Source organism: Daldinia loculata (genome assembly GCF_022478755.1).
Source record: "Daldinia loculata strain CBS 113971 unplaced genomic scaffold F4817scaffold_60, whole genome shotgun sequence".
Taxonomy (NCBI): domain Eukaryota; kingdom Fungi; phylum Ascomycota; class Sordariomycetes; order Xylariales; family Hypoxylaceae; genus Daldinia; species Daldinia loculata.
In genome coordinates, this window is record NW_026054914.1 from 13766 (window position 1) to 31789 (window position 18024).

The 18024-nt window shown below is 46.1% G+C and overlaps 6 protein-coding genes across 6 annotated transcripts; 1 reads left to right on the top strand and 5 right to left on the bottom strand.

Moving 5' to 3' along the window:
- Nucleotides 1-108: 108 nt before the first annotated feature.
- On the bottom strand, nt 109-564 carry F4817DRAFT_243357 (uncharacterized protein). Its single transcript, XM_049299064.1, has one exon. The coding sequence runs from the start codon at nt 459-461 to the stop codon at nt 195-197; it is 267 nt and encodes an 88-aa protein (XP_049155502.1). The 5' UTR covers nt 462-564; the 3' UTR covers nt 109-194.
- Nucleotides 565-2814: 2250 nt separating this feature from the next.
- F4817DRAFT_243387 (allantoinase) lies at nt 2815-5084 on the bottom strand. Its single transcript, XM_049299065.1, has 3 exons — nt 4187-5084; nt 2895-4125; nt 2815-2837 (listed from the first exon to the last, which is right to left on the bottom strand). Exons 1-2 carry the CDS (start codon nt 4706-4708, stop codon nt 3031-3033), a joined length of 1617 nt encoding a protein of 538 aa, XP_049155503.1. The 5' UTR covers nt 4709-5084; the 3' UTR covers nt 2815-2837; nt 2895-3030.
- Nucleotides 5085-7683: 2599 nt separating this feature from the next.
- On the top strand, nt 7684-8885 carry F4817DRAFT_348608 (NAD(P)-binding protein). Its single transcript, XM_049304716.1, has 2 exons — nt 7684-8090; nt 8156-8885. Exons 1-2 carry the CDS (start codon nt 7795-7797, stop codon nt 8718-8720), a joined length of 861 nt encoding a protein of 286 aa, XP_049155504.1. The 5' UTR covers nt 7684-7794; the 3' UTR covers nt 8721-8885.
- A 1826-nt stretch (nt 8886-10711) lies between these two features.
- On the bottom strand, nt 10712-12924 carry F4817DRAFT_348609 (DUF1760-domain-containing protein). The gene is made up of 2 exons (XM_049304717.1): nt 11866-12924; nt 10712-11810 (listed from the first exon to the last, which is right to left on the bottom strand). The coding sequence occupies exons 1-2, from the start codon at nt 12706-12708 to the stop codon at nt 10875-10877; spliced, it is 1779 nt and encodes a 592-aa protein (XP_049155505.1). The 5' UTR covers nt 12709-12924; the 3' UTR covers nt 10712-10874.
- Nucleotides 12925-13016: 92 nt separating this feature from the next.
- On the bottom strand, nt 13017-15899 carry F4817DRAFT_348612 (glycoside hydrolase family 5 protein). Its single transcript, XM_049304718.1, has 5 exons — nt 15179-15899; nt 15081-15122; nt 14934-15030; nt 14265-14878; nt 13017-14191 (listed from the first exon to the last, which is right to left on the bottom strand). The coding sequence occupies exons 1-5, from the start codon at nt 15245-15247 to the stop codon at nt 13598-13600; spliced, it is 1416 nt and encodes a 471-aa protein (XP_049155506.1). The 5' UTR covers nt 15248-15899; the 3' UTR covers nt 13017-13597.
- On the bottom strand, nt 15900-18009 carry F4817DRAFT_348617 (mannose 6-phosphate receptor domain-containing protein). The gene is made up of 4 exons (XM_049304719.1): nt 17964-18009; nt 17873-17916; nt 16587-17803; nt 15900-16500 (listed from the first exon to the last, which is right to left on the bottom strand). Exons 3-4 carry the CDS (start codon nt 17523-17525, stop codon nt 16345-16347), a joined length of 1095 nt encoding a protein of 364 aa, XP_049155507.1. The 5' UTR covers nt 17526-17803; nt 17873-17916; nt 17964-18009; the 3' UTR covers nt 15900-16344.
- Nucleotides 18010-18024: the final 15 nt, after the last annotated feature.

An 18024-nucleotide genomic window follows, 5' to 3' on the forward strand; every position in this document is an offset into this window, starting at 1 on the left:
TGTCTGAGTTTGAGGACGTCATAGCTGGAACGTCCGTAGTGATTCCGATCGCTATCAGCCAAGTGATAGATACGAAAGGCCTATGTAAAATAAGAAAGCCCGAGCAAAGCTCGAACGGTTATGATGGCATTCCCGGAACCAAACAAGTTGTTTCTTCTATAAATTAATGCATATATGTGTGTTATTCGATCTTGCTAAACAAATGAGGCTCGCAAAAAGACGGAAAGACTTAACATAGAAAACATCAAAATGCAAAATCTCTCGAGATCGCAAAGACCTGGTCGCCCCCCAAAAGGCCTACCGAGATAGTGTACCAGACATAGTAATGCAAGATGCAACATCAAGCTGACTAGGATTAATCCCACGCGAGCCCAGCGAACCACGTTATCCTTGCTACGGCCCTTAATTGGAACCATGGACCATGGACGGCTGCAATCTGCAACCGACTGCGACCAAGCCATAGAACAATGTACCCTTCTAGCCTTCTAGCGGGCTCTAGACCTTAGCGGTTCCGTAGTATCGTTAACACCCTCGTCCCGAATATTTCGGTTCGTAGCCGAGTCGGAACACGATTATTGGAAATTGATCAAATATATCGCTAAGAACCCAACCGATCCAATACGTAATTAATACTATTAGAAACCCATCTGCCTATGCCCGTCCCGTCATGGTGAGCAAACTTGGCGTAATGATAATACATCATCTCCGAATCCATAGGAGGTACCTAACATACATACAGACCTACATACATACCATTGCCGTTCACCCCACATCTTCCGATTGTCGATTTCCTACTTGTACTTTTACGATGGCTTGGCAAAATCTACCGACTTTTCCTACATATGCTACATATTCTCCATGTATCTCGTCGTATATACCATATACCACAAATATCTATGTAAGTCAAGTAGCATGGCGACCCTTGCCCTACGCCACGTGTTTCGGAAAGGAGAATATGAATACAATATAAGGCAGCCCCCCGGCATGAACTCAGTATGTAGTGTATGACATAACTTGGAAGGTAAGACATTTGATGCTCTAAGCGAAGGTGGCTTTGAGTGGGACATAGCATTTCCCTGCTGGGATTTGGAGAACTACGTCTAGGAAACATTAAGCAATGCTACCTGCTGCTGATTCAGTTCAGCCCAATCCGAGTGCCTGGTTGGGTCCTATGTCACTACCTATGTACCTAAGGTAGTCTTACATCACGTCTCGGTTAGAAATAGCTGACAGCGGGCCAGTCCCGGCGACGGAGACAATTCGTTAAGCGAACTTAAATTGGACTGTTTCCATACGGGCGGTATCTACATGCATATAAGGTATAGGTAGTTATACAAAATACAAAATACATACTGCATACCTTATATACGTATAATGAAAGTTGAGAATACCACAAGATTTACGACTCAAAGACAAGTTTACACGGCATATCACCACGATTATCAAATGATAAAGATCAAGAAGATCTATGTGGCGCATGCATGGAAACAGGCCGAATTCAGCAAGGTTGTGTTCGGAAACGAAGCGTTCCGCCTCGCTTGCCTGTCCAGGATTACATTTTCGGTCTAGAGTCTAGACCAACACGCTTCCAAGGTTCCACAAAGCTAACCTGACGGTTTGCATTGCTCGCATCGGTGGCGCTCTTAACCAAGGGATGCACATGGCCGCCACTTCATCGGGGGGTTTTCATATGTATGTATATCGATATGTGACAGATGAGCGCACGGGTCTTACAGTAAGAATAGACGAGCCTAACCATATTGGCAATTTTACATGGAGACATGGAGCCCGATTTGAAGAATTGATGAAGATTAAAAAAAAGAAGAATCTAAAACATCGCGTACACAGCATAAAGCGCCTTGGAATTTCCCCATAACGAACAGGACAGCGGGAAATGAGTTACGGAGTATTACTTGGCGATCTCGGCTCCAGTCCTATGTATTTGCAGCTAATCAATTACATACACAAAGGCTATCCGCAATTATGGCGAAGCGATGATTATCTAGGCCCTGGCTACATGTAGTGAATTAAATAAAGAATACCTAGCATGTAAAATGTGGAGTTTGGCAATAATATCCCGCGATAAAAATAAACCAGCTTAAGCGAGATATTACATTGCCTCGGTTAGATTCAAGAAACATTATCTTAGGTATGTTTTAGTCAAGAGCCAAGCTTTACCTTTTCCTTGGGGAACTGGGTGAGATTAATCACAGTCCCCATTAGATAGATGATTATGCGACTGTGAATTTCCCAATAACATGAGATGTAGTTTTTAAAACATACAGCTAGATAGAGGTGGCTGCTACGTAATATGACTTTGAATGTACCTGATGTAAAATATCATTAACAATGCGACAATAGGTTGCTTTCCTACGCCACTTACATCAACAAACTCAGGCCCGATGGGTTATGCTTAACCGCAGTCATGTATGATGGGGAAACATAACTCAGCATTTCATTCCACAAACTATCTAGATCGGTTTGAAGAAAGAATAACTACCTAAAATAATTAGTTATCTTATAAACCAGAATTATTAAAAATTGACTTTCTAAGGACAGGCCCCTTTAACTGCTTTGTGCCTCTATTGAACGAAGCGCACCAGCTGATGAGGTGCGGCACGGTTGAACAAGCCATTGGACAAAGGCGTCAGGGTTCTCCGCGTCAGACGCATTCCTCGCCGATGATGCGTCGGCACCTAACCTTCAAAGCACGTCAATTGGCGTGATGTGTGACACCTAGGTACATAGCACCAAATCAATGATTAATCAAGAACATACTTGCAAATACCTAACATCTAATAGTCTAGGTACCTACCTATACTATCTACCTAAGGTACCTAATAAGTAATAACCTCTTCATAACTCCTAAACTCCATCTAATCTCTCTCGCGGGCCATGCAATATCATCAAGTCATCATACTATCAATAATCATCGCGGCTCAGCCTGTTAAGGGTTAAGGATCAGTTTCCTCCTTCCCCATCGCCTCATAGCTGAGCTCATTAACACCGGCCTCGGTCCCCGCACAGCTCTTAAGCAAACCTCTTCTCGACAATAGCTGTACCAACCGGCTTCCCGGTCACGAACCCACCATTGATGCCTCCGTGTTCGAAGACTTTCTTGCCCCTCAGCCACGTCTCTTTGACACGACCCGCGAACCGGCGGCCCTCCCATGGCGAGCAGCGGTTCTTCCAATGCATGCCGGCAGAGTGTAGTGTCCACTCCTCGGTATCATCGAATACGCAAATATCAGCGTCCATGCCGACCTTGAGCGCCCCCTTGCGATGAGATAGTCCGACCTGCTTAGCCGTCGCGGCGCAACATAAGCGCACGATGTCGGTGATACTCGGAGCTGCCTTGCTTCCAGCTGCCGCTCGCTCCTTAGCCGACGTGTAAAGGATGGGCAAGCCGAGTCCGACCGACGAGATGCCACCCCATGCGGCGAAGAAGTCACCAACGCCTTTTGCAACCTGCGTCCCGATCTTTGTTTGCTCCCCATCGTCATAAGCTAGGTCAGCCGTCATATCAATACCCGAATCGGAATGGTGCATATGCGAGGCTTCGATTGTTTGGAGGTGAGGTGGGAGGAGCTTGAGCTCGGGGGTACAGGGCGAATGGTCGGAGACGATGGTTTTAATGCACGAATCCGGTGCTGCGAGCTCTTCCCAAAGACCGTCTTGGTTTAGCTGCTCACGAATTGGTGGGCAGCATTTGTATCTGCAATCACCATCCTCGACACTCTCAGCCGCCAACCCTAGATAATGGAAACATGTCTCAGCCGTAATGTCGATTCCAGACTTGCGGGCGGCCTTCAGGATCGGGATCGCTTGCGTCGCAGACAGGTGTACGATATGTAGGTGCAGACCTGGAGCCAGATGCGCGAGGGAGAGAATCTCATCGATTGCATAAGTTTCGAAGGATGGAGGTCGCGACTCGAGAAACGTATTGTACGATTGTAAGTCGCCGTGTGGTGCTAAGGGGGGTTCGGAGGCTTGTACTGCATCACCAACCGAATCGGAAATCGGAGGGATCATCTCGGCATGGAACATGAGCGTCGTCGGTGTGCCATTTAGTGTTTTCATTGCAAGTGCAATGTCATTGGAAGAGATGGCAGGGAACTCTTCGACCTATTTACTCTTGTTAGCGAACTATCTAAATACGATTGGCTTGCTGTAAGCGCAAACTTACACCCGACTCGATTAGGAAGCCTTTAAACCCGCGAACACCGGCCTCTACTAGGGGAAGAAGCTCATCCGCATTTCCGGGGATAACACCCCCGTAGAACCCCACATCAACCCAACATTGGCCCTGGCTAGCAATGAGCTTCTCCTTGAACCCCGCCAAAGTTGTGGTCGGTGGGATAGCATTGAGCGGCATGTCGATAACGGTAGTCACGCCGCCAGAAGCTGCCGCCCTAGTACCGGTGTTGAACCCTTCCCATTCCGTTCGGCCTGGCTCGTTAAGGTGCACATGAGCATCTACAAGTCCAGGGATCAAGAGTTTGGCGCCATAGTTGATGTATGTCGTTGACGGAGCAAACGACGTCTTGGGCAGGATAGTAGGTATAATAGCCACGATCTTTCCGGTAGCCGGCGAGATAGATATAGTAGCCGGGGTGAGTAGGAGGCTATCGTCTGGTAAAGTGATTACCGCCCTCGTTGACACGAGGACGGTCAACGGTCCGGCATTCGTTCTAGAAGTGACTGTCATTATGTAAGGTCGACCTGTGGAGTTTTTATTCTTTTTTTGATGCTAACAGACGAAGTGGTAGATTGGCAGACGAAGATAAGGATAGACGATAGACTAGTAACGAGGACAAAGCAGATATCTTCTTATCACAGTGTCTTTGACTGCAGGTTGGTGGACGAATGATAAGAGAAAGAAGACGAGATAAGGAGAAAAGTATACTACGCAACAAATGATTGAGGGAGTGTATCACAAGTCAGCAGTGACATGCAGCAGTATGTACGGTGCTGGTGATGACTGGAACGAAAGTGAATGATAGCCCAGAAAGGACAAGACCTACTGACGGGAGGTGTACTACGTGGGGATATATGACGAGAAGATATGAGCAAGCCGAGAAAAGCGAAGGAAGAATGGCAAGTGGGTTAATGGATACGATCGAGTCAGAGAAGTTACATTCAACCTACGGCGTTTCGGGTTTTACTTAGAACTAGGCCAGTAGGTCAGCAGCGATACCGCTACGACAAATTTCAAGTTCGGCTGGCTCTAGTACGATCGTGTGAGCGGTGAATCCGTTGGTGTAAGCTGTGGGCTACGGTGGGTTTATAGGCTTAGCCTCGGTAAAGGGGTAAGATATCTCGAGGCTGCTAGAGAAAACATAGGAAATAGTCGGACTGGCCTGCAGCAGGCCCTGATTCAGGAGGGCGTAACCGCCTAAGAAGATAAGTCAAGAACATGACGGAAATAGCAATTGAGATAAGAGAAAGACGGGAAGTGGTTTAAAGTGGGTGTGGGTGACGATAAGTAAGAGGGTAGGTAGGTACATTGAGTAAGACGAGAGCAGGAAAGAAAAGAAGAAGGAAAAAAAAACATTTGACGGGACTCCCGAATTGGACAATGGTTGTTATCGGCAAGTTCTGATTGGTCCAAGACTTCTTTAACCCAGGAAAGGTTATGACTTGCATTAGTCTGATGTCCACTCTGTCTGTAAGGGGATTTATGTAACTTATTTTAGCCAATACCTGCCCACGCTGCCATGTTTAATGTTAGGTAGTCTAGGTAATCAGATCGATATCGGACCTGACCGGGTTCTGCCTGTGGGATACGATACGTGACACATCATCTACAAATTTCAACTCAATTCAACTCAAGGGTCTATGGTAAAAAAATAAAATAAAATGAAATAAAAACCGGCAAATTTCGAATATCGATTTCCTCTCACAAGGATCAGTACTGGTAATATAGATACCTCATATGCACGCCCAAACAATTATTCCATCCACAGATCTCTTGTCTTGACGTCCGTGTTACGTCGATGCGCCCCGGCGGAACGGACGGTGTGGACCGTACTAAAGTTACCTAACCATAAGTTTCTATCGAGCAATCATTTCGCGATAAATTCGAGTAAACTTTCGAGTTCGAGCCGTCACCCAAGTGGTCAGTCATCCACGAATGGCTTCATTTCAGCACCGCATCTGGCAATCCCCCGCGGCCGCCATCGCCATCGCTATCGCCCGGTTTCGAATATTTATCAAGTAATTTTATAGTAATATAATTTCGGTAGTTTTCGGCCACGAAGGTCTCGACTTTCGACTTTCGACGTTCGACTTTCGTCTCCCATCAGGGGCGGTATAATGCTGACGGTCACGTATCAATATCAACTCACCAACTCACCTACTCCACTTCCCAAGGTATTAACAGCAATAGCCTTCTCGGTGACTACCGCTGTCGTGGACCAATCCAGATAAACACCGCCGCTTTAGTCTTTATGAGTGCCTAAACTTAGGCCAAATTTCGTTGCTCCCGTCCGCTAACCGCGAGGCTACTCCGCGCCGGGCCCGAACTACCGGAATCATGACTTTTGCAGTCGAGCATGTTCGCATATTCCAGTTCCGATTTACTCGCCTTTATTGATTTTCCGATGTAGAAGGCCTCTTTTCGATTGTCCTCCACTAATTCGGAAAGTCCCATTGGTCTATTCTCGCTAGTTACGCTACCCAAAACTACGTCTTCTCGATAGGGTCTTCGCAACCCTTGGCTTGCTTGCGAAATATTGAGGAGTCGTTTAATAAATAGATCTACTCAATATGGATATCCGTTGCTTAAACCTCTAAGGTCTGATAATTACAGGTAATTGATTATTTAACAACGCAACTATCGGAAACCACTTGCAGGTAGTATCACACGTAAAGAAAACATCCTGGCAATACATGTATTATTAGTATTCACTGCGCTATATCAAATCATTTCTTCATTTGCGATACTAATTTTCCATAGTTATTAAATAATTAACCAACGTACCCATTATATATTACTTCACAAGTTACCAACTCATATTCTTGATTCGCTAAGACCAGTTATAAGAATTCAACTGATTATCATAAGTTAGGAACTTCATGTCACAAAGTAAATATTATATCATAACTCCTTTAAGAGTGATCATTCCCAGGCAGAGAGATACTAATAAAGAAGCAGCTAAACCCTCAATGTCTACTAGGCTACCACCAAGGTTCCAATAACAGAGATGGCAGTACTACTCATGTCGGTAACGGCAACAATAGCTTAGCCTAGAATTGTTTTAATATACATTCTCGCGGATCAGTTACTACCAATGAAATAATGCCACAATCGGTTCTTTCGGTCAACTTCTTTAACCGAAATATCTAAAGCTCTAAGAAGTTTTCCCTAAGAGATTAGGTCATAACAATCACGAGCCCTTCTGCTCAAATAGCGTCTCAGAATTCAACTACCGTTTCAAAGAGCAGTTCTCCTTGGAAGGGCCGGCGAGGTAATCTATAATTATAAAAACTTGTCAAGGCTACTTTACAGTTGCTTACAATTTGGCTCCGTTTTTTTATACAGACAAATGATATGTAGGTCCGACAGCCTCCGGTGTTTATATCTAATTATAGGTCCCTACCTGGCGCCACAAAATTTATAGTCATCAATCTCTATTATTTATAGGCTAGGTAGTGCAGTGTAATAAGTTAGGATTCATATTAACTAAACAAACAGGCTTACCCCCTGGCGGAACTTGAGAGGCCATCTTGATTACCAATCTTCTCAACACCCTACCAAATATTACCACTCAGTCAAAGAAAGCATACTGCACAATGGCTCAAACACCCAGGACTTGGCTAATTACCGGCTGCTCCAGCGGTTTCGGTGCTCTATTCGTGCGCCAACTCTGCGAGCAGGGAGACAATGTCATTGCCACTGGTCGCGATGCCGAAAAAAGACTTGCTCACCTCAAAGATACTGGAGCGACAATCTTGGACCTCGACGTGACAGCGCCACCGGACGTTATTGCGGCTAAGATGGCTGATGCCTGGAATTTGTATCCATCCGGTATTGACGTAGTCGTGAATAATGCCGGCTATGTTCTAAGTGGTGCCATCGAAGAATTGACGTGGGTATAGATGCTAATTAGTACAATTAATTAATTGCATATTGCGACCCGCTGACAGAAAGTAGACAGGAAGATATGGAAGATGTCTTCAAGACTAATTTCCACGGTCCACTGAACATTACTCGCGCACTTCTGCCTCGAATGCGGGCCAGAGGAACAGGCACGCTGCTATACATAAGCTCACAAGCAGCGTGGCATGCCGATCCCAGCGCTGCTGGGTATTGCTCATCCAAATTCGCCCTTGGAGGTGCGATCGAGTGTCTCGCTAAAGAACTTGCCATTTTTGCCCCAGGATTGAAGTTATTGATCGTCGAGCCTGGTTACTTCCGCACGAGTGCCTTCAAGAACATAAGGAACGTAGACCCGCGCCAGCAAGACTACGCCGGCTTCAATGCTACCGTGCGAGCCGCTGAAGCTGGCATAGTCGGCAACGAGCCGGGAGATCCTTCCAAGGCAGTTTCGATCATGATTGATTTGGTAAAAGGGACTGGCGTGGCGGCTGGAAAGACTGTACCACTTCGAGTTCCTTTAGGAACGGATGGTTGGGAAAGGATTAGGGCTAAATGTGAGGATATGTTGAAGGTCTGTGATGAATGGGAGGAAGTGGCTAAGAGTACGGATTTGAAATAGTCGGTGTCGCATCTATATAGTTTGCTGAAGGGTCGGGGGCAGTTTAACGGCTAAATCGAGTATTAAGTCGCCTTATTTCTCACATTGATTACGCTATGAGACTGTATGTAGGCCACTTAGGTAAAGACCCTAGATATAATTAGAAATGTCGAAGGTGAAGGGTAGAGAGATCATAACCTGGCAGGCTATAAAACGAGGTCCCATGTCGTTAGGGGTTTCATATTAAGAACTCGAATATAACTGGTAAGTTATGTAATGAACATATGCTTAAAGAGTTATATCGAGAAAACATAATTAAGTTCTAGAATCGCAAGCAACTTTCGATTCTAGTCTCCAAGTCGGTGTACCCCTATTCCTCGTCACATAGCTTGTGCATTATCGGCGTCGTAAATCATACCTAGTCGAAACGTAATGGGTGATAAGAGCCAATGAAGGCATCGAAGCAGTAAGTGAATTAAATATTTACAGGTCTATTTTGAATAATAACCTCGTAAATATTTATTGTAAGTTGCTGACAAGTAGATTAAGAAATGATTTGATACCCATTCCTCCTTTTGAGTCTCTCTTCCATCTCACGAAGATCATAACGTTCGCGACGGGTTTTACCATCTCTCTACTCATTTTCCATCACCGTAGTAGTAAGGGGTCCTCTCCTAAATGTAATCAAACAAGACCACCGCGAGCTTGAAGCATACTACCCTCATATTTTCGATAACAAGAGCACAGATGAACGGCTAAGTACCGGAACCCTTTCGTGTGGGAGTTGGCACGGCACCCTGTAGCAGAGGAGATAATTATTTATCTGGCGATAGAAAAAAAACTTAAATAATGGGCGAGATATAGCAAGCAAATCTCGCGATCAGCATCAGAGTGTATGCAACATTCTGGTTTACTACTCGCTATTTTTTAGAAGTCAATAAGGGAGAAGATTCTTAAATACATAAATCGCGTACTATAGTGCTAATAGAAAGTAATTTTCGCCCGTATAGATCAAGGAACAATTATATCGTCTACAGAACCTGAATGTAGAAGATCCAGACTTCAAGTCAACGTTCCAGAACCTATTCTCCAACCTCCAGCAACACGTTAAAGAAGAACATGATCTACCGAAACTTGAAGCCAAGCTCGACAAAGACTCGCTGTTGCAACTAGGGAAGTCTTTCGAACATACCAAGTTCTGATATTATAATTCTCGCCTGAAAGTATTAGAACAGGAGCAGTTGGTATCCCCCCCCCATCCTCCTTACATTATTCAACATTTTCTCTCCCTCTATATCCCTCCAACAAACCAACTTTTACTACCCGAGCCCTGCTACTCGTTGTTCCCGGGACAACTTCATAACGTTGGCTCTCTGTGGTAACGCTTTGAAGGTTAACCCATATTCGAGCATGGTTAATGTAGGTAACATGCACGCACCCTACCCACGCATATAACGACACAAGTACAAGACAGAAATACGAGTTATCCACAAAGCCCCCAGAGTCAGCAGAGGAGCTAGAAGCACTCTTGGATAACCAGACAGTAAAATTTGAACGAGGAGCCGATGGGCAGTTAAAGTTGCCAAAAAGCGAGATAAAATCCGGATGGACGCTTCCTTTAGATACTATAATCATCAATTCCAAGCCAGGAGTTGGTTTAGCTAGCCAGAACAGTTACGGGGGATAATGAGACTCCGGTAGGAAGACGGCGACTCGGATGATTATGGGAGTTGAACGATTTTAGAAAGTTAGAAAATATGAAGCTTCAATTTCTTACTTAGTGCTAACTTAGACCTCTTCAAGGACTCTCGTAACCCCTTGCCATTGGTAACAAATAAGGTATGAAAAATACATGTAGCATATTCCTACACACGGTCCATATACACGGCTTCACTATAGGGGCTCATCGATCGAGACAATCTACTTAGCAGTAGACAGAGCAAAAAGCAACTAATGTCATCACTAAGCTTAATAGTCGGCAAATTAATATTCGAGAATGAAACTCGCATAGGCAATCGGGAACTTCGGGTAATCATTGAAACTAATCTAAGACTGGTATTTATCTCATCAAGACGTGGTTATTTAGTAGCTGGCATACACATCCCTCACATCACGCAAGATTCCAACAACCCGCTAATCCCACCAATACCTCCAAAATGACAAACCACACAAGACCTATTGCAGGCCAAGACTGCGAAGTCGATCCGTAAGAATGCTAAGTTGCATCTGATTTTCGCCGTCTACTCCCTCCGCCTTCTGAAGCTTCTCCGCCGCGGCTATCAAGGGCTCCACAAACCGTTGCCCCACCGCTGCTCCCATGCCGGCCGGTACGAGCTCCTTGAAGCCGGTAAATAGGAAGTAGGCGAAGTTCGCAACTTGTAGGAGAAATAGGTTATTTTGAGCCCAAAACTCAACTAACGCGTCTGAGCTCGATTCATTCAAGGACAGCATATCAGGGAATAAGAAATATTGCAGTCGTTCAATGACGTCAGGGGAAGAGAACTGATTGGATCGCTTGTTTTGCCTGGCGGCGATGAGCTCTTCTTTTAGCCACGTGATCGCGCATGCCTTGAGGGACGCAAACATGCAGTTCTCTAATAGATCCTCGAGGATTTCTAACCGGTTATGGTCGTCGGGCTCGGAGTGAAGAAGAGTGCCTGCAAATGATGTGGCGGCGTTCCTGACTTGAATATCCGGATGAAATACTGAGATGAGCGTCAGATTATGGTGATAGGCCATTAAATTTGTATAATCTTCAGCTTTTACTAGTTTCCGATATTCGAGTCCGAGTCCGATAGCTAGTAAAGCATCGGCGATTCCCGGACTAGCAAGAATCTCCGACTGCATTTCCCTGCCAAGAAATCGCCCGAGTATCGAGGCATGGTCCGGGAATATGTGCATCTCGGGCCAAGGGCTATCTGAGCCGAAGACGTCTCTCGAGAATAACCAGTAGGCGATAAGACACACGGACCCACCCGGGGAGTAGTGTATATCGTCCGCTGAGGAGAAGTCGTTGAAAGCTGCAAGGGGATCTCTATGTACTGGACCTTCGGAAATGCTCTTTACGAACTGTTTTGAGCAATTACTTAGACCGAGATCACGTAGTAAGGCCTAAGCGATGTTAGCTCTAATAGAATATTGAGTGGGAGGTGGTAGATAAACTTACAACAAGTTGTCCTACTACTGCATCCCGCTTTTGCAGTTCCTCATTTTCCCTGAACGCCTCAACCGTCGTCTTCTTACCTGGGACATTCTTTTGCGGGTTGTATACCTCCAGAAGTCGAGGTGACCATAGCATGTCGTATGCATTTACATATCGCTGTAAGATACACGTGACAAAAGCCTGCAATAGCTTCTGCTGCATGGCCTCCTCTTGCGGATCCTCCTGCTCGGCCTCGGGATCTGGCGCATTCTTAGATTCATCCCCGTCTTGATCGGGATTGGCCACATTAATGCTAGATTTCCTAGAGGGTAGAGGTGGCCTTTTACGGCCCGAGAGCGAATAGACTAGATTTATTACGGAGGCAGTCATCTCCGGTGTGGGCTGATAGGCCTCGAACACCTTCACTAGCGATGGCCCCAGAAATCGAGAGGGGTACTTTGTCTTGATACGCTGGTGAAGAATCGCGAGCATGCCAAGTAGAGTGATGAATTTCCCCGGTATTTTGGAGTCCGGGATGACTCCGGGTTCCTCCACATCGACGACTACTTCGTCATTCCAGGCGACAGTAAGACCCTCTAGCGCCTCCATAACCTTGATGACGACTTCGCGGGGATTTCCCAAGCGGGCCACCGTCTCAAGACATGTTTCCGAGCCGTCGATGTTCAGTAGCATCTGTACTAGGTCCCAACCAATTTCTTGCGTGAGATCGGCATCTTGGAGGACTTCATTTAGGGCTGGTAAGATTTCTGGAGATGTAACATGGTATTGGAGGACGGTGAGATAAGTGAAGCGGTCTTCCTTAGACGCTTCTTGTATAGCCTTTATGGATTCCGACAGTTCAGACATGTTAATGTAATATTTGTAATATTTGGGAACATATATGATGTGTACCGTCTCGTCGGAGTGGGATGGGTGATTATGGATTATGGCAGGAGATAGACACGGTGGGTTAGAAACGAGGCTTTGTGGCTTGATGTTGAACAAACTAAATGTTGTGGACTCGGGCTGGCTGGAAGCTGTTAAGCCTTTTAGTTGTAATGCCAATGACGTGGGTGAGGGGACAGTGTAAACAGGTACAAAGCACAGTGTATACAGTCCCACAAAAAACAGTATCGTGCCAGCTTAGAAGTTGTTATGGTGGTTTATTAGTGCGTGTCCCTTGCAGTAGCGCCCGCATCTCGCAACTTCCAGATATATAGATACAGTGTGAAAGAGATGCAGCTATCAGTTCATGATCGTCTTTTATTAACTCCTACAAAGTAATTCCCAAGCAGATCAAGAACCTATCTATCTATCTTAATCATACCCCTTTTACTACACCCCTCCGATACATACTGTTAAATCTCACTCAACGAGATTCATAATATACGTAGTCGGTGAGCCATTTGATGATCACTTACATCTCACTCAAAATCACAATTTATCCAAGACATTCTTTGCCAGCAATCCAACGAGGATCGTGTTAATGGTATCGGTGCATCAATGCAAGTATACCTATACAAGGAAGTGTTCAAGGCCAATATGACACAAATTCTGGTCAGAAGCCCAACTAAGAATAACCGGTCTCATACGCCTGATGATTCATATTCCAGCGACCATTCGCAAATATTGAGATTCCCATTTCGAGCAAAACCATACGCTCGCAGGTTGTGAGGTCCTGACCTCATTATCTACCGGGCCGCAAAGACCCCGGCCGTCGAATTTTTCAAAATTTAAACTATTATGCTCTTAGAAATCATAAAAGAAGAGGCAGCAGTGCGCAGCTCCAGAGGAGGAGCGCCATGGCTCTAGTCGACGGAGCATCTGCTGTCGGCGTCGGCCAAGGTATTTGAGTCTGGCTTATTGCTGGTGTGGTTGTTGGTATCTCCCATGCGATGCTGTAAGATTCGTCGCTCGGTGATCCGGCCGCGGTTATCAATGTCGTGAGGGTGGGGGGTACCTCCGCTGTCTGTAGTATACTTATATCGGACAGAACGTGGACCGTGACAACCGGCTCGTCGAAGTCTACAGAGTCTGAAGATGAGGATGTGCGTGCGGGTGGTGTAACAATGCTCCTCGATAGGGAGGTAGTAAAAGTAGGAATGAATTCCTTTGTTGTCGACTCCGGTTCCGGCTCCGGCGGATTGATTACTTCCTTAGCGTTGGCCCACGTATCGACCAGACACTCAGACATCAACTGGTTATCGACTAGACGTCCATCTTTCTTCGATGGCGTCAAGCTTAGAACATCAGAGGTCTCGATATTGCCGGCGCCCCAACCGACTATGCCGACGAAGACGTCCGAGTTGTCGTTGATAAGTGTGTTTTGCGCACAGAACATCTTAAGACACTGGCCAACTTATTAGAAACATGCAACAGCTAACATAGATGACGGAATGAGAAGCAATGTTGCTAAGACTTACAGAGGAATCTTGGGACGCTCCCGTCTGGCTGACGAGACCCTTCCTCCCCTTTTCCCTTAGGTACTTCGCAAGGTCTGCGAAGGCATCGGTGTTATCCGTTGAACACTGCTTGTTCGTCCCTGAGCCATCCTTATCCAAATACGCATGGATATCCAAGAGCAGATTATCTGTTGATCCGTCAGGGTTCGTGATATCTAGCAATTGCTCCGCACCGCCGTCCTTGGTCAGTGTCGCCACGCCATCGGAGTTTGACCCAGGAAGCAGTATCATCTGCTTCGTCGCGCCCGCTTTTCTGATAGCCGTAACAACTTCCTGGCAAGTCTTCGCCCACGTATCGACATCGATGTCGTGCGGCTCGTTCATGAGCTCGAAGATAACCTTATCCTCGTCAGAGTACTTCTTCGCCAACTGTTCCCAGAGATTGGCGAATTGGTCATCCGTCGGTCCACCCTGTCCGATGATCTTGCCGTTCCATCGAGCATAGTTGTGGATATCGATCATACAGTATGCGCCGGTAGCGAGACAGGCCTGCATCAATCGGTCGTATTTATCAAAGTTGTTGCTATCGAGCGTCCCCCCTAAATTGTCTTTGACGAGAAACTGCCATGATGTTGCTGAGTAGGCTCGTTAGTCTTATTCAAGTTAACATATCTTGAATGGTGGTCATACGCATTCTCAGTATGTTGATGGCGTCATCTCCGACAAAGTGCCACATCTGAGTAACTCCATCGTCCGGAAGCTTTGCAGAGTCTAAAGGACATGTTCCCTTTCATCATGTTAACCTGGCGCTTCAATCATAGCTTCGATTATACTTACATCGTTCTTGCATCCGAATTCGCCTCCCGCTATCGAAACTCCCTTGAGATATCAATGTTAGCGTTTGAGTGTCTTAGAAGCTATAAGTGGCAACGTACTAGAAATTGAACTTTTGCAAGGACAACACGCGCCGCAGCCAACAAGAAAATCGACTTCTTAAAGTACATTTCTTAATAAAAGCTTCTTACGAATTGAACATAAGGAGAGTCAAAAGGCGAAGAACGAGAATGAAAGGAATGAAGGCCCCGCCGTCGAACGAATGCAACGTGAGATTGCAGCAAGAATGAAAATGTAGAAGAAAACAGATGACAGCTGAGAGAGTAAGGCTAAAGGAAACGAATCAAGGAAACAGATGCAGACGACAATCCCATCTTCTCGGCGAAGGATGTCCTGCATCACTGGGCATCAGTCATATAAAGGGAAGAATCAATCCATCAGGTCGCGTAATCGGGTTAGAGTGAGCCCATGATCGGTCACTTTCGCGGGTGGGATTTCAGGAGGTTTAAACCTGCGGCGTTTCGCATATAGAGTAGACCTACTAAACCTCCAAAATTACCTGACCGAATAGGTTAACCTATCAAGGTATGTTGATTCCATATATCTATCTACGGCATAGCCTCCACGCCTTTTTTTTCTTTTTTGGTTGCGAGCCGTCGTGTTACCAACGAAAGCCACATAACAAGTCTTATGGTTCCTTAAGAGTTGCAGTTTAAACGGTATTACAAACTAGTGACGATATTATTTTATTTTTCATAATATTTCTCATCTCCCCGACTCTTTACTTGGACGCTCAAATATGGACAAGTTTACAAAAATAGGATAGGAACATATACGTACCTTGGTTAGCTTATTACGAGGCGGTTCACTTTGAGACCTTGAAACATTGAAACATTGAAACATGCTAAAAATTGCCAGCTTCCCAAGATATCCAACTGCGCCGCCCGGCTGCAGAAGACCCGATCAAGTAATGCAATCAAGTAATGCCCAGAGATCCGACGTTTTCCATCATCCCATTCATGCCCCTATTAGCCATCAAACCGCTAATTAATACATACATTCATAACTACACGCATACATAGTAGTTATTTGGAAAAGGAAAGAAAAAGGAGAAAAGCGTTAAGAATAAAACATATGCCATGTGTTTTCTATCCGAACGTCTAGTTCTAGTAGTACAACCAGGTCATGTTGGCAAAAGTCTAGTAATAACATGCAAACCAATCAAGAAAACTAAAAGCTAAGAATAAACCTATAAAAAAGAAACCCATCAATCCTCCCACTCCTCGTCGTATTGGTCGATCAACCGGTTTTCGTCCTCGCGGTTACTTCGACCTCTTCCGGATGGTGATCCCGATACGTAGCGGTACCCTCTCCGATTCGGGAGGAGCCGAGCGCAAGAGGAGGTGGCCATGACGAAGAAATCCTACGTTTAGCAGTAGCAGTTAGCTTCAAGTTCTGTTTTATGTCTTCCTGTCGTGATCGTGATCGTAGAATGGAACAAGCACTTACGCATATGAAACTCCAGACGCTGGCCCAGAGCGAGTAGTTAGGCAGTTGTTTCCAGCCTCGGGCGTGGGCTACCGTGCGCTGGTAGAATATACCGCCGAGTAGGTAGACTAGGACGGCGATGGCGAAAATAATTAGGAACACGGAGCCTGGCCCCACGCTTCCCGGCTTGTGCGGTTCCACGCCTGCGCATGCGTGCTGTGACTTGACTTTGAATACGTATGAGCATTCTTCCGGGTCTGTCGCGATGAAGGAGACTTGAGCTGCGCCCGCGCCAGCGTCCCTGTCACAACTAAAGAATATGGTGGTTGACTTCCTCCGCTTCGGCTCGTCCGTCTCTTTAGATGATTTCCGAGTGTTGGTCGCGACGGCTGTCTTCGTAGGCGACGGCGTATCTTCTTCGCGCTCGAAATCAGATCCCTTATGGGCCGCGCCTTCGTGGACAGAAGAACTCCTACTTTCGATATCCGCTTCCCTCTTCACGCTCTTCCCGCATGGCGATCCTCCCGTGTATTGTAGAACTAGCTCCTTGCCTCTCGATATCAGAGCGCCGGACTGTAGACCCAGACTATATATGTCGCCCTTGGAGGTATAGTACGCGCTGACATTCTTCCACTGACTCGGCTCTACGCCGATCACTTCGTCAACAGGCTCTACCACGGCAGCGCAGATGTTCAAGGTGAAGTTGAACCCGTAATCGTAGCCCTTGGCGTGGTAGTCCACTAGCGGGGCTCCGTTACTATGCGCGGGCTTAGACCCATCGGGATTCTTCTTGAGGGCTATGTCGGGCCGCAAGTCGAAGAAGGCGCCTGACGTTGATGACGCGGTGCACGCTGTTGAAGTTGTCGTCTTGTCGGCATCGGCGGCAAGTGAGGTAGAAGTGAGGCAGAGGAGGGAGAGTAATGTCGGACATATATATGTCGAGCCTGAAGAGAAGCGCATGGTTGCGAGATAGGCTATGGCTAAAGAGGTATGGAGCACGGGTGGTTTTCTTTTCGGTCGAGGAAATGCGCTGGATGCGCTACGGAGATGTCGAAAATAGCCTAGTCATAAACTATTATATATCGAAGCCTCTAATATAACAATAGTGGTTTCGATGAGGTGATGATTCAATCGTTCGTTTATTCATGAAGTTCGTGTCTTTTCTCTTACAAAGTTGTTCCAAACATTCAAAGATTCAATAAGCCAAGTTGTCGATTTGCCGTCTAAGCCGCTATTACCTAGGTATTCTTAGCGCACTTCGACATCCACGGACCCCTGAATAGAAGATCCTAGAGATTGGTACGTACTTCGTCTGTATGTACACGTTTTAGCTGCCGCTACTGGAGATACTCTTTCATTATTGGTCATTTGATAGTGGAACCTTAGTATTCTGCTCACCTTGATTGGCTGAAATGCCATTGAAACGAGCCAACCTTAAAATTACATAACTAGGTCCGAT

Excerpts from the sequence above, each read along its gene's own strand:
- F4817DRAFT_348609 (XM_049304717.1), bottom strand. The coding sequence starts at position 12,708 with ATGTCTGAACTGTCGGAATCCATAAAGGCTATACAAGAAGCGTCTAAG. Across the intron at positions 11,811-11,865 it reads CAGTAGTAGGACAACTTGTT|GCCTTACTACGTGATCTCGG; the intron begins GTAAGTTTATCT and ends AACATCGCTTAG.
- F4817DRAFT_348612 (XM_049304718.1), bottom strand. The coding sequence starts at position 15,247 with ATGTACTTTAAGAAGTCGATTTTCTTGTTGGCTGCGGCGCGTGTTGTC. Across the intron at positions 15,031-15,080 it reads AATTCGGATGCAAGAACGAT|GGAACATGTCCTTTAGACTC; the intron begins GTAAGTATAATC and ends ACATGATGAAAG. Across the intron at positions 14,192-14,264 it reads GAGCGTCCCAAGATTCCTCT|TGTCTTAAGATGTTCTGTGC; the intron begins GTAAGTCTTAGC and ends TAAGTTGGCCAG.
- F4817DRAFT_348617 (XM_049304719.1), bottom strand. The coding sequence starts at position 17,525 with ATGCGCTTCTCTTCAGGCTCGACATATATATGTCCGACATTACTCTCC. Across the intron at positions 16,501-16,586 it reads GCGTCTGGAGTTTCATATGC|GATTTCTTCGTCATGGCCAC; the intron begins GTAAGTGCTTGT and ends TGCTAAACGTAG.
- F4817DRAFT_243387 (XM_049299065.1), bottom strand. The coding sequence starts at position 4,708 with ATGACAGTCACTTCTAGAACGAATGCCGGACCGTTGACCGTCCTCGTG. Across the intron at positions 4,126-4,186 it reads GCTTCCTAATCGAGTCGGGT|GTCGAAGAGTTCCCTGCCAT; the intron begins GTAAGTTTGCGC and ends AAGAGTAAATAG.
- F4817DRAFT_243357 (XM_049299064.1), bottom strand. The coding sequence starts at position 461 with ATGGCTTGGTCGCAGTCGGTTGCAGATTGCAGCCGTCCATGGTCCATG.
- F4817DRAFT_348608 (XM_049304716.1), top strand. The coding sequence starts at position 7,795 with ATGGCTCAAACACCCAGGACTTGGCTAATTACCGGCTGCTCCAGCGGT. Across the intron at positions 8,091-8,155 it reads GGTGCCATCGAAGAATTGAC|ACAGGAAGATATGGAAGATG; the intron begins GTGGGTATAGAT and ends GACAGAAAGTAG.